Raw genomic sequence first — 15,157 nt, 5'->3', positions numbered from 1 at the left:
CTGGAAGACTTTATTTATAAGCGTGCAAGCCTGTTGTGGGAGATATCCATGAACATTTAAACAACGTATGCGACTTTCAGAACCGGGAAGAAAGAGATTTTATTGAAAATAAAGCTTTGAAATGGCAGGCACTCCAAAAAAGATGGCGAAAACTCTGAGAGGAAGGGAAGTGGACGTAATTGCACTTTTTGCGTGTTGTGGGAGATTTCCATGAGCTTTTAAACAGCGAATGCGATTTGCAGAGCCAGGAAGAAAGAGATTTTATTGAAAATAAAACGTTGAAATGGCAGGCACTCTAAAAAAGATGGCAAAAATGAGAAGAAGGGAAGTTGACATCACTGCACTAGTAGCAGAAGCCATTAAGCCGATTCTGGAGCAACTTGTTGGTATTAACCAACAGCTTGCCAAGATAAATCAACAAGTTGTGTCCCGGCTGCTCCAGGAGGCGATAGTAGAAAAAAAATGGAATTGAGGGCTTTCGAAGTGAATGAGATGGACACTAAATTAAGCAGCGATCTCAATGAGAAAAGGAGAAAAAGCACAAGAGAAACAGGAAAGATTTACAAGGATTTAACTCCTTCCTTGCAAGTGTTCTTAGAAAGTGTCATCTTAAATCCTGCTGAGAAAAAAGAGCTGGAGTTTCCCTTCACAATCAAGAAACCTTTGAGATGCCACTGGGCCCCGAGGGCGAGACCAGAGAGGAAGAGGCTTAAGACTGGCGGTTTTATCCCTTTGGACGGAGGAGACTGGGCTTTAGAATTTGGAGTGAACGTCTAAGAAGCTATTAAGATTTTAGAGAGTTTTAGTATACATGTAAAGGCGGAAGGACTCTGGAAATTGCCTTTATGAAGCGAGTTGGAGGAGATGCTCGGGAAATCTTCTCATAACAAGTAACAAACTAACATATAAGTTTAGAAAGACAGGTCCTCACAAAGTATATTGTTCATTAACAGCCTTTTTTTTTTTTAACTAACAGTAGTTTAACAGGGAATGATCTCTTAACCTTGGGTTTTTAGTTTAGTGTGGGTTGCCTTTCCTTTCTCCCTAATTGTAGTTCCCCTATCCCTATTTTTTGTTGGTAGTTTTTGTAGTATATATAAAAAAAATAAAAAATCCCCTCCAGGGGCTTATAAAAAAAAATACCCCTGTGTGCCTGCCGTTTATCCTCCTCTAAGCAATTAGCCTCCTGGCTATCAACAAATCCTGATCTTATCCCGTGTTTCTTTTATGAAGCATCTTCTTGTTTTGCCAGCTCTAGGAAGGGTTAATGATTATTTTGCAGTGTCCTACATAACAAGCAGGCTGTCAATCACCTCACAAGCTGGTTGCAAAGTTAGAGGCAAAATGTAGCAATTTGGTTGGAAACACTTGTTCTTTGCTTTGGATAGTAAGACTACCCTGTTGATTGGCTAAACATTTTTTTGCCTTCCACATGCATACTTTCACTTCAGACTGTGTGGTGAATTCCCTGATGGGATTTTTTTTTTGCTTGTTTGATCAGTGAGATAAACTCGCTGTAGAATCATCCAAATGTAGGTAAAGATGCATGCTGCAAATCAAGTGAGGCCTAACAGTTGCTAGGGCATTGATTGATTAAAATGAATAACATTTGGGCTGGCTATTTGGATATTCACACACTTCCTAGTGTTAATCCTGGTGTTTAGGGTCAAAGAAGATAAAATGCTAGATCGCTGTTCACATCCTCTCAGTGTGTTCTGGTTTGAAAACTTGATCAGTGCTTCTCCCCCCCCCAAAAAAACAAAAAGCTATGTAAAATTATTTCCAGTGTTCAGTAAGCAGTTTGATATCTTTATGAATTCAGTTCATACAGTGACTGAACGGACCGGGAGTCCCTTCCCTGCTGGTCCATTTTCCTCTGGTAATTTATGTAGAAAGGAGACGTATGGGTCAGCTGATCAACACTATTCTTTCTCCTGGTAGCATCTCTCCTCTGGCTAAACTTCTGTGGTCTTTCATTCTCTTTAATTCTCTTTAATTCTCGCAGCTCTCTTCTTCTGCCACCACAGATGCAGAATGCTCCTGGTGTACACCATGATGGGAGAAGGCAGCCAGCAGGGCTGTGATGTTGCCAGAGTACCCTAGTGGTCTGGAAATTAAGCTGTGCCCACTGTGCTGGAATAAGAGCCCTATGAGCCACCAGCCAGAGCAGATAAGATTCTAGTTAGAGGAAGCCACAGGAGTCAAAGCTGACATTTGGGACTTGTGGAAGGATCAGTCCCTGAATGAAGGTCCTGAACAGCTTCCTGCCAAACCACAGACCACCACCCCCCCAGCCAGAACTGCAATTACAGCACAGCAACCTGCAGAGGGTGTTCTGTAGGCTAGGATCGCCTAGCACTCAGCTCAGTCCTCAGTTTGGTGTAGTGGTTAGGAGTGCAGACTCTAATCAAGATTCTACTTAGAGGAAGCCACAGGAGTCAAAGCTGACATTTGGGACTTGTGGAAGGATCAGTCCCTGAATGAAGGTCCTGACCAGCTTCCTCCCAAACCACAGACCACCACCCCCAGCCAGAACTGCAATTACAGCCTTCCAGGGCCACTGCACAGCAACCTGCAGAGGGTGTTCTGTAGGCTAGGATCGCCTAGCACTCAGCTCAGTCCTCAGTTTGGTGTAGTGGTTAGGAGTGCAGACTCTAATCTGGGAGGACTGGGTTTGATTCTCCACTCCTCCACATGCAGCTGCTGGTGTGACCTTGAGTCAGTTACAAGTTCTTTCAGAGCTGTTCTCTCATGAGCAGTTCTCGAAAGAACTCTCTCAGCCCCACCTACCTCACAGCGTGGGGAGGGGAAGGGAAACGAGATCGTAAACTGCTCTGAGACTCCATCCGGTAGTGAAGGGCAGGGTATAAATCCAATCTCTTCTTCACGCTAACATTCCAAAAAACTTAGATTGGTAATGAGTAATACGGACAAGGCCATTGATAAATAGCTGCTGTGTGTATGCCACCTTAAAGTGACACATGGATCCAGATGTTCCATTTGAGGCCCCATCATCCCATAGTGCTATTCATTCTTTCACTTCTTATGTAGCATTTTTGATAGGGCATGTACTCTTTAGAAATATATGTTTCATCATGGAGTGGCCTAGTATACAGTAGTGGTGGTGAGCTAGAAGATTCACACTTTGGCCATGAACTTGTGGTGTGGTGTTAGACGAACTGCTGACTCTTCATGTGTGCAACATGAAAGGAATAATACTTTAAGGTTGTTTTGGGGATTACTGAAGTTAAATATTTGAGCATTTTGGAAAAATTATTTATTTATTGTAGATATTTATACTCCACTCTTAAGACAACAAAAGAGAAGCCATGTTGGATCAGGCCAATGGCCCATCTAGTCCAACACTCTGTGTCACACAGTGGCCAAAACCGAGGTGTCATCAGGAGGTCCACCAACAGGGCCAGAACTCCAGAAGCCCTCCCACTGTTGTCCCCCCAAGCATGAATAATACAGAACATCACTGCCCCAGAAATAGTGTTCCCTCTATACCTTGTGGCTAAAAGTCATTGATGGACCTCTGCTCATATGTTTATCCAATCCCCTCTTGAAGCTGTCTATGCTTGGAGCTGCCACCACTTCCTGCGGCAGTGAATTCCACATGTTAATTATTTTTGGGGTGAAGAAGTACTTCCTTTTATCTGTTCTAAACCTACTGCTCATTAATTTCATTGCATGCCCATAAGTTCTTATATTGTGAGAAAGGGAAAGAAAAGTACTTTTTCTCTACCTTCTCTGTCTCATGCATAATTTTACAAACCTCTGTTACCCTTCCATCATCATTTCTTTCTTTTCTTTTTTTAAAACCCCAGAGGGATATTTTTTATTTTGCAAATACTACAAAAACTACAAAGAAATATTAGGGGACTACAACTAAGGATAAACGAAAGCAAACCACACTAAACTAAAACCCCAAGAGGAGGAGATCTTTTCACTGTTAGTAAAAATGTTAGTACTATAAGTGTTAATATCACAATATACTTGTAGAGTTCTTGGTTATAACAATTCACTATTTATATGTTATTTTATTAGTTGTTACGAGAGAAATCTCTGATCATCTTGTTCTTCGCTTCAAAAGGCCATTTTCCAAGTCCTTCTGTCTTTACTTCGACTTTCTGTCTCTAAAATCGTATACCACTCTGGCAGGTCCTGCACCCTTTTCTGCCGCAGAGTCCTCTTCCGTTCCAGAGGTAGCAGAGTCACTAGACTTCGTTTCTTCCTCTTTGGACTCTTCATCTGTCCCCAGCTAACGTCAAAAATTCTTTAGCTTTAAAAGTGGAGTCTATCTTCTCTCTTCTATCATTGATCTTAAAGATGAAACCCTCTGGAACCACCAGCTGATAAGAATTCAACTCCCTAATTAACCCTTCTGGCTTGTAAAAAGATTAGGGAAGTTTACAAGGACGATTCTCCCACATAACAAAATCTCACAGCTGAATATAATGAACATGCAAGGCTAGGTCCTACAACCTCTGTTCCTTACAAATGTCCTTTAAGGTTTTAATGGTTACATTTCCCATTTTCAGTGGAGTTGCTGATGTTGCTTTTAAAATGGCATCTCTGGTTTGTCTTCTTGAAAACCTGACCACTATTTCTCCAGGTAGGCTATTTTTTAAATGTAATTGGAGTATGCCCTATAGGCTGACTCCATTTCATTTTCAAGTTCATCCGCTGTTAATCCTACTACTGGAGCGATGATCTCACTAAGCACCCTCTTCAGGTCTTCCCAATCCGTTTCAGGAACTCCCTGAAACCTGAAAATCATGTTAGCTTTTTCCATCTGTAGCTGCAAAACTCGATTCTCTTGGCAATTCTGCTTCGTTTCCACATCTCCCATCCTTTCCTTCAAGTTCTTGCTTGTGGTGTCTATCTCTTTAATTTTCTCGTTTGCCTGCTCCACTTTTTTCTCTGTTTCGTTCAGCTGAAGCTGAAGCTGCTGTGCTGCAAAGTTTTTATTCATCACAATCAATTGCTGGTTAATACCATCGAGTTGTTCCATCACCAGCTTGAGCATATCTGCCAGGAGTTTGAGGACATCTGTTCCCTCTTCCGGTTTCAGACTCTGACGGCCCTGCTTCGTTTTAAACTTTCTCTGCTGGGCTGCCATCTTTCCCGTTTTGTTTACAGTTTCTGCCTCTTCCACGCAACTCGGAAAACTCACCTAACAACTTCGCAATTCAGATAAGTTTCTCAAAACACTTTTGGTTTACTTCCTCCCCTCTCCCCCTTTGTGTCCGTTAGCCGCTCATTCGCACAAGAGGCGTCCCTCTTTGCAATCTCTTTTTTCAACAGCGGGGGGGTCGTTTTTCAAACTACTCCGTTTTATTCAGAACTCACGTTCATTGTCGATCAGTTTCTCTGACTATACTCGGTTTTACGCCATTCTGCTCGATCTCTGGTGCTTGTCCCGGTCAGTCCAGCTTGTGCCTGAAGGCCACTCAGCAACTGGACCATTGGGGCGGAGGGGAGCCTCAATTCTCCGGCATTACGCCGTCGAAGAGGCTACCCTTCAAAAGCCCCCTGGCCTGGAACCTATTGCAAAGGCTCCGTGGGTGTGTCACTTGAGGTGGCACCCCTCCAGGCCGCTGGTGTGCGATTCGCCCTTCCTCTTTATGGGGAGAGCATCCGCCATCGCTGTTTCGTAGACCGGAAGCTCCATCATCATTTCTTTAAGCTAAGATCCCTAACCTCTTTAATCTTTCTTCATAGGGAAGTTGTTCCATCCCCTTAATCATTTTAGTTGCCCTTTTCTGCACTTTTTCCAATGCTATAATATCTTTTTTGAAGTGCGGTGACTATATTGTACACAATATTCCAAATGAGGCTGCACCATATATTTATACAGGGGCATTATGGTACTGACTGAATTGTTTTCAGTTCCCTTCCTAATAATTCCCAGCATAGCACTTGCGTTTTTTTAATTGCAGTTGCACACTGAGTTGACATTTTCAGGGAGTTACCCACCATTACTCCAAAATCTCTCTCCTGATCAGTTACCGCCAGTTCAGACCCCATCAACTTATATTTATGGTTAGGCTTATTGGATCCAATGTAATGTGCATTATTTTGCACTTGCCCACATTGAACCTCATTTGCCACGTTGACACCCACTCGCCCAGCCTCAACAGATCCCTCTGGAGCGCCTTACAGTCCTCCCTCTTTTCTCCAGTGGGGATCCAAAACTACTCTTCTTCATTCTCCTCTTCTCAGTTTTATCCTTACAACAACCCGGTGAGGTAGGAGAGCCTAAGGTCACCCATTGAGATTCCGCATGATAGGGTGGGGGTTCAAACCTGGGTCCCCCAGATCCTAGTTCAGCACTCAAGCTGTTACACAATGCTGTCCTTATAAACAGTAAAGGAGCAGGATCTGCAAAAAGAGGGAAGGATTTATCAGGCCCTGGATCATGCTCGTAAGTATTATGATTAGAACAAACTGGAAAAAAAATTGTATTGATCATGTGTTTGCTAAATGTGTGCAGTTTTTTAATCATAATATTTTTATTTCCAGTTCCAGAACATGAGATGACTCGCATTTGTGATGATTGAAGGCTGATTGGCTTGGGTTTTTGTACGTTGCTTTTGCCTGTTCTGAATTTTAACTGGCTGTGCTTTCTATTTTATGTGTTGTTGTGTGTTTTTTTTAAGTTTTTATTCTTGTACTTTGCTTTGGGTTCCATCTGATAGCAGAAAAGATGGCTTGCAAAGATTAAACTGACTAAATAAATAGAGGTGTGTTGCCTAAAACTGTGAGACACTTTCTAGCCATTGCTCGCTTTATACCCCAAACTATGTCTGCTTTACCATCTTCCCTTTTTGTTAGCATGAACAGGCTCAACTCCTTGCCACGAGGATTTGGCTCCTTACCAGCCCTGGAGGTTCTTGACCTGACTTACAATAACTTAAATGAGAATTCACTGCCTGGAAACTTCTTCTATTTAAGTAAGAAACTGATTTTAAGAAACACTTTAAATCATTTTGAAAAGTTGCTTTGCTTTCTGCAGGTGAAATTTATTTGGGAGAGTCTGAACTCTTAAAAATGATATTTTAGATATATGTTTTCTTCCTCCTATGAGCCTCCTTGAATATTTTTCAGCATAGCTCAGCAATATGTGTCTTTGATCTACAATCACCGGATATTGGTAGGAGTTAAGTGGACTTGGCTGGCAGTGTTGTATGAGCTGCTTACTGGGTTATATTTTCTTGCATTTTATTCCGTTTCATACTTAGTTAAAACTTCTGCAAGTACAGCACCCTCCTAGGTGAGTAAGGACAAACTTAAGACAGCTAACGATTAACTCCCAGTCTGCTTTTCTTGAATAAAACTCATTTGGTTAAAAAAAACATGAGGCTTGAATTAATGTGCATGACACATGATACATAAAGCGAAAATTTCTTCCAGCAAACACAGCTACTGTTTAATTTTGGGCATAGACTGACCGTCGCTCTCTCTGTGGTGTAGGATGGAAGTATGGGCTCCCCCCCCCTTCCTGTGTAACTAGAAATGACAGACTTGATCTAGGTTTGGAGATTCTGTCTACCTCTGAAGGACCTTCAGTATAATATCCTTCTTTCCCACTGGAATTCCAAGTGCGTTGAGAGCCTTGGGGGCCATAAATAAAAATAAAACTAATTAATATGCCTCTTCTTTTTTCCTGTCCCCCTCTGCCACACGCACGTCAGATGTTGTCTCTGTAGTGCAAAGAGAAGAGTTGTATAAATACACAAAAAAGTTGGTATGTTTTTATTAAACTGCATTTTGCTGTTTGCAGACATAATAGATAAGGAGGGATCTCAAATATATCCAGAGGGGATGGGGGGGGAGGTAATTTTTTGCTGCAAATCTGGATAATGATTAGGAATTGAACATTACAGAGAGTAATTTGGGCTTGTGCCCTCGCAGCCTCACGTGAAAACTGTGTGCTCCAACCTGCCAGAGTCTAATGTTGTAGGAGTTGTTAATTGTGTCAATCCTTTTTGGATATAGATGTTTTCCTGAGCAGACCAACAGTACAATAAGCCAGTAAATCTAAGTTTGACCTGCTTGTTACTATTGTGTGCCTTGGGTATGTCAAAGGCTTTTCACCAAGTCAGGGTTATTAATCAAACCTGACACTCCAGTATTGATCAGGCCTCAAATGGTTGGGTTGCATGCCACCCTGTTTATATATTGCTGTTTAATTTGCAGCCACCTTGCGTGCACTCTATCTAAGTGACAACGATTTTGAAATCCTGCCACCAGATATTGGGAAGCTCACAAAGTTGCAGATAGTAAGTAATTTATCTAAATTCTTGAAAAAAATCAATTCACTTTTGCGGCCCTGGTAGGAGTAGAATCAAGTCAATTTGCGCAAAGTAGTGAGGGGAGGGTTTGAAGAAATTAGCCTCTATGCCTGGCATTGCCTATTGTTAATCAGCAGGTACTTGTAAGTAAATTGGAGGAATAAAATAGGTGGGGTGAGAGGAAGTGGCAGAAAGCTAAAGGTCTTTATGAGACTGCTTTGTAAGATATTTGTCTATGATGTGTTCAGCCTCCCCAAATGTCTGCTTCCTTTCAACTGTGTGTCTGTCTCGCCCACTGTCTTCTGAAAGCTTAGCCTTCGGGATAATGACTTGATATCACTGCCTAAAGAAATTGGTGAACTCACTCAGCTTAAAGAACTTCATATCCAAGGGAACCGACTTACTGTGCTGCCTCCGGAGCTAGGTAAGGCTTGGTAGATTTTGTGGTTGAAGATGGCTAAGGGGAGATAGAACTCTTGACTTGTTCTCACTGATAACCTAAGCTTGGCCATTAATGTCTCTTTTGAAAAAAAGCTAAACCATTTCTGCTTTTGTCGTAATATGATGATTTTGTGCTATACTATATGTTAGTATACAGGGGTTATTACCTAATTACCTATACCTAAGGAATAAAAGGAAATTGCTGTACGTAATCTATCCATAACTGGTTGATCCTCAATGGAGCTTGGCTGTTAGCACACTGGGTTAGAGTGAAGTATGGCTGGAAGTAGGCAATCAAGTTCCTCAGATGTCTTATGCATTGTATCTCCAAAATGCAATTCATGAGGTGGTGTTTAGGACACAGGGGTCACAGTTTTATAAGGTTTTGGTCCTTGTTCTGGATTTAAAGGCTTATATGTAGTGCGACAGTGAGAGAGAATCATGAATCACTGCAAGAGCACAGTTGCATTCAACTACATACAAGTGCCAAGAAACACTACATTTGTCAGGGAATGTACACTGAGGACTTACCAATGGAAGTATTGTTTTAGAAGGAAACCTGGTTTGGAAAAAGAAATCTGTATTACAAAAAGCAAAGCAACAGATGTAATTGGCAAGATTACTGTGGTGTAGTTGTCAGAGTATTGGACTGGGATAGGCTTCCCAAGTCCCCCCGGGGGGTGGGGAAACCCCCGCCCCAGAAGCCCGTTCCCTGCCACCGGCGGATCGGGCCCCAGGGGGAACCCCACCCCGGCGTGCGCGTTACCTGGAAGTGACGTTATGACACTGGGCTCGCTGGGGGCGGGGCCACTGTCATCCAAGGGAAAACTCTATGGTTTTCCCTCGGATGGTCGTGGCCCCACCCCCAGCGTACCCGGCGTCATAACGTCACTTCCTGGTGACGTGCGTGTGGCGTGCGCACGCTCCAGCCGCAGACCAGAAGTCCCCCGGTAAGTACATTTTTCGACTTGGCAACCCTGGACTGGGATCTGGGAGACCCAGGTTTGAATCCAGTAACACACATTCAGCCTAACCTGCCTCACAGGGTTGTTGTGAAGATGAAACGAGGGATCTTGACAGGCTGGGCTAAAAGTAACTGGGCTGAAAGAAACAAAGTGAATTTCAACAGAGATAAGTGTAAAGTTCTGCATTTAGGTAAGAAAAAAACGAATGCATAATTATAACCTGAGGGAGACTTATCTTGGTAGTAGCACATGCAAAAAGGATTTAAAGGCCTTAGTAGATCATACACTGAACATGCATCAGCAGTGTGATGTGGTAGCTAAAAAGATAGATGTGATTTTGAGCTGCATCAACAGAGCTACAGTGTCCAGATCAATCAAAGTGAAAGTATCACTTTACTTTGCTCTGACTAGACCTCACCAGGGTACTGAATTCCGTTTGGAGCACCACCATTTAAGAAGGATGTTGATAAGCTGGAAGGTGTCCAGTGGAGGGTGACAAAGATGGTCAGGGGTCTGGTGACCAAGTCCTATAAAGAAATGTTGAAAGAGCTGGGCATGTTTATCTTGGAGAGGAGACGATTGAGAGGTGATATGATAGCCATCTTCAAGTATGTGAAAGGTTGTCATGTAGAGGATGGAGCAGAGTTGTTTACTTTGGCCCAGAAGCTCAGTCCAAAACCAACAGGTTGAATTATAAATCAAAAGAGTTTTCAGCTAAACATTAGAAAGAACTTCCTGACACAGTAGTTCCTCAGTAGAACAGGCTTCCTTGGGAGATGGTGGGCTCTCCTTTGGAGGTTTTTAAGCAGAGGATAGATGGCCATCTGACAGCAGTGCTGATTTTATGACCCACTGTCAATTTATGCAGATCTTGAGAGGGATGGTAGGAAGGGATGAGCCAGCACTTGGCTCTCGTGGCCCTTTCTTATATGCCCAGGGTATTGCTGATTGCCCCTTTGGCGTCAGGAAGGAATTTTCCAGCAGGCCAGATTGGCCAAGGGATTCTGGAGTTTTGTGGGGGGGAGTTGCCTCCTTCTGGGCATAGAGCAGGAGTCCCTGGGGAAGTGGGGGAGCAGGTAGCTGTGAATTTCGCTTTGCATCCCTATTGGAAGAAATGAAGGGTATAAATGAAGTACATAAAATATCCTGAAGTTTATTGTTTGGTCTCCCTGTGTGTTTAATGCTCTTTTAAAATATCTCTGTCATGGCAAAGTGCAGTCTCTCTTCATTATTACATCAATCATGCTGGACTTATTCATGATTATTTACCACTATACAGCTTCTAATATGTCCTAACATATTAGTAGCCGTATAGTGGTAACTAATCATGGATAAATCCAGCATCATTGATGCAGCCATGAAGAAATTGCACTTTGCAGATGTTCAGCGACACCAGTGCTCTCTGAGTATTATTGATGAGAATAGGGATGGTAGAAACCAAGAGGGAGAAGGTAAGAAGGGGAATTAAGATAACAAGGAAGAGAGACTTCATCTTTCTGTTCAGATGCACGTATCACTTACTTTTTATTAGTCATGTGACTGTGATATGTCAGGGTGTATTCCCAGTATATAGAAACAAAGCAAGGGGGTACTTAGGGCAGCTAAAGTAAGCGGTACTAATGCAAGCAAACCATTGTTGTAAAACTAGAATGCAGATTATGCTTTGAACTGTTGACGGGGTGTGTGTGCTTCTTTTTTTTAAAAAACCCACAATCTCAGTTCTCACTTTAATTATGTGACTTCAAATCCACTATGAAGCTTCTATAGCTAGCCTTCTCTCTCTCATTTTCTCTCTCTCTCCCTCCCTCCCTCCCTCCCTCCTCCCCCAATAGCAAAGACATAAACATTTCCTAGAAATGCTAAGTTACAGTAAGCAAGTTACAGCCTGTTTCATCCCTACAGTCTCTAAGGTGTCTTTATTTAGCCCATAAGAGCTTCTTTGGAACCCATAAATCTCACATTTCACTTCTAAAAGGGGCATTTTTAGGCTTCATGGCTGCAATAAGTTTGAAAAGGGAGTGGGCAGGTTTCTACATGTTAGACACAATACATTAAATCAGATATACTCATTCATTCAGTTTTTGTTAACTGTATTTTGCATCAGTATTGTACTCTTTCAAAGGTCGTTATTTCAGACCTAGGAACCTGTTAAGCATGTTGCTCCTACTGCAAGATCCAAGCGTAACACGTCTACCAAGAGTAGATGAAATCCACCATACTGATGGTGGTTTTTTTTCAGTCATGCGATTTCAGCATGATGATTGGATGTGCTCCCTTCTGTGATGCTTTTCCAGTGAACCTCTCAGGGGGGACCTTTACGTTACCATTCTCGCAATATGTGTTCAGGTGCACCATTCTCTTTTTTGCCCCAACTTTCAGTTCAATACATTTTACAAGTAGATTGACTGTAAAGCCCAGCAGAAAGTAATATTCGCTATTTAAAGTTGATGATGAGGAAACTGAAATTATTCCTTAGCTCTGTCATGAACCAAAAGGGAAACTGCAACCAAGAAACCGGAAGGAGATCGAGACTGGGAAGGGCAGCCATGAAGGAGCTAGAAAAGATTCTTCTTAAGTGTAAGGATGTGTCATTGGTGACCACAATCAAGATGATTCATACTATTCATAATCCCGATTACTGTGTATGGGTGTGAAAGTTGGACAATGGAAAAAAATTGATTCATTTGAAGTGTGTGGTGTTGGAGGAGGGTTTTAGGAATACTGTGGACTGCCAAAAAGACAAATAAGTGGGTTCTAGATCAGATCAAGCCTGAACTCTCCCTAGAAGTTAAAATGACTCAACTGAGGCTATTGTACTTTGGTTACATTATGAGAAGACAAGAGTTACTGGAAAAGACAATAATGCTAGGAAAAGTTGAAAGCAGCAGGAAAAGAGGAAGACCCAACATGAGATGGATTGACTATAAAGTAGGGGTGTCAAACATGTGGCCCGGGGGCCGGATTAGGCCCCGGAGGGCTTCTATCAGGCCCACAGTGGAACTGGCTTTCTTCTGCTTCTTCTTCCAGTTCTGCTGCTACTGCATCATTGTAGGTTTGCAGTTTACAGATACACACCTGACCTTTCTGTTTGTGTCCTTTATAAAGTTTATATCTCTACTACCCGGCCTTACGTTTTATGGCACACATGGCTCGGCCCAACAAGGTCTCATTTATGTCCGATCCGGCCCTCATAACAAATGAGTTCGACACCCCTGCTATAAAGGAAGTCATGGCCCTCAGTTTGTAAAAGCTGAACAAGACAGTTAACGATAGGATGTTTTGGAGGTCATTAATTCATAGAGTCACCTTAAGCAGAAGCGACTTGATCAGACTTAACACACACATCTTCTAACTGTGTTTAGGAGGAGGGGCTGTGGCTGAGTTGCAGAGCATCTGCTTTGCATGCAGAAGTTCCAGATTCAACTCCCTGCATCTCCAGTTAAAAAGATGATGTAGTAGGTGATGTCAAAAACTTCCACCTGAGACCTTGGAGAGCCACTGCCAGCCAGAGTAGACAGTAATGACCTTGTGTTCAGGTGTGAACATCATTAGTAGAGATTTTTATTTATTTGTTGTATTAAAATACTTGTACCCAACTGCCCCACCACTGAAGGACCCCAAGGTGATTTGCAACACATAATATGGTTACTGAGACAACATCAGGTCTCGGTTCCTGCCGGAGCGCACTGGAGCACCGCTCCGCCAGTCAGGAGCCCAGGGGGCAGGCACATAAGCCCCGCCCCCTGCTCCCACCAGCCATCAGTTGGGACACGGTGGGGGGGTGAAACGTTCCCCCGCCTCCCCGAGCCCCAGGGTGGTGGCCTTGGACTCGTAGGTGCAAATTACACCTCTCGCGCAAGAGGTCATTCTGGCTCCCCCAGCTCTCCTTCGGGGCTCTTTAAAAAGTTATGGCCACCGCCGCTGTTCTCGGCGGCAGCTGCGACGCCTGTATAGGGGGGGCGAAACGTTCTCCTGCATCCCTGAGCCCTGGGGTGGTGGCCTTGGACTCATAGGGACAAATTCCACCTCTCGCGTAAGAGGTCATTCTGGCTCCCCCAGCTCTCCTTAGGGGCCCGCCACCGCTATTCTTGGCGGCAGTTGCAATGTCCATTGGGGGGGATTGGGGCGAAATGTTCTCCTTCCTCCCTGAGCCCTGGGGTGGTGGCCTTGGACTCGTAGGGGCAAATTCCACCTCTCGCGTGAGAGGTCATTCTGGCTCCCCCAGCCCTCCTGAGGGGCTCTTTAAAAACTTATGGCCGCCACCACTGTTCTCAGCAGCAGCTGCGACACCCGCGTGGGGGGGGCAAAACATTCTTCTGCCTCCTTGAGCCCCATGGCCTTGGACTCATAGGGGCAAATTCCACCTCTCGTGTGTGATGCTGCTCGGACATCACACGTGAGAGGTCATTCTGGCTCCCCCAGCTCTTGGGAGGGGCTCTTTAAAAAGTTATGGCCGCCATCGCTGTTCTCGGCGGCAGCTGCGACGCCCGCGGGGGGAGGGGCAGGGTGAAACGTTCCCTTGCCTCCCTGAGACCTGGGGTAGTGGCCTTGGACTCGTAGGGGCAAATTCCACCTCTCGTGTGTGATGTCCACTGCTCGGACATCACATGCGAGAGGTCATTCTGGTTCCCCCAGCTCTCGGGAGGGGCTCTTTAAAAACTTATGACCGCCGTCGCTGTTCCGAGGCCCGCACGGGGGGGAGGGGCAAAACGTTCCCTTCCTGAGCCCCGGTGTGGTAGCCTTGGACTTGTAGTGTGGGGTGTGTGTGGGGGGCAATGGAAGCTGAGTGATAGGGTCTCTCCAAGTGATTGCCAGAAGTGAGATGCGTCCTGGTCTTGTGTCTTACAGATAATCTTACAAATAGTCCTTTGCATTTATCTCATGCTTTCAACTTTAAAAGGATCATAATGCTGATTGTGTGAACTTAGGCAAATCATGAGAGGTAGAGCAGGAAGGGTTGCATCAGTGCTTAGTTCTTGTGGCCCTTTCTTACACGCCCAGGGAAATGCTGATCGCCACTTCAGGGCCAGGAAGCAATTTTTCTCCAGGCCAGTTTGGCCCCCAGTGATCCTGGAGGGTTTTTTTTTATCATATTCTGGGCGTGGAACAGGGGTCACTGATGTGTGTGTGTGGTATTGGTGAATTTCCTGCATTGTGCAGGGGGTTGGACTAGATGACCCTGGAGGTCCCTTCCCACTCTATGAGTCTATGATTCTATCATTCACCCAGGCTGGCTGTGGACACGCCAGCACTTCTGTCAGGCAGAAGCGCCTGAGATCCTCCCCCTCCCCTTTTCCTTCGCCCGACTTGGAGGCGAAGGGAAGGGAGAGGGGGGAAAGAATGGATCCCAGGTGCTTCTGCCTGTCAGAGGGGCTGGTGCACACTTCCGGTGATGTCAGGGGGTGTGGCATATGCTAATAAGTTATGCTAATGAGCTCCTGCAGCTCTTTT

At 44.2% G+C, this 15,157-nt stretch overlaps 1 protein-coding gene across 2 annotated transcripts in view; it reads left to right on the top strand.

The window, feature by feature from the left end:
• Window positions 1–15,157, top strand: part of RSU1 (Ras suppressor protein 1) — a 109,758-nt gene that overhangs the window by 37,913 nt on the left and 56,688 nt on the right. For both annotated transcript variants that reach the window (XM_015423758.1, XM_015423757.1), the window contains exons 5-7: window positions 6,841–6,959; window positions 8,206–8,288; window positions 8,610–8,724. In XM_015423758.1, the coding sequence (XP_015279244.1) occupies window positions 6,841–6,959; window positions 8,206–8,288; window positions 8,610–8,724 (317 nt within the window). The remainder of the gene's footprint in view (window positions 1–6,840; window positions 6,960–8,205; window positions 8,289–8,609; window positions 8,725–15,157) is intronic.

Source organism: Gekko japonicus, unplaced genomic scaffold (assembly GCF_001447785.1).
Source record: "Gekko japonicus isolate JY-2015 unplaced genomic scaffold, Gekko_japonicus_V1.1 scaffold94, whole genome shotgun sequence".
NCBI classification, from domain to species: Eukaryota; Metazoa; Chordata; class Lepidosauria; order Squamata; family Gekkonidae; genus Gekko; species Gekko japonicus.
Note: the sequence above shows the minus strand (reverse complement) of the source record. Positions and strands in the feature narration are given on the sequence as shown.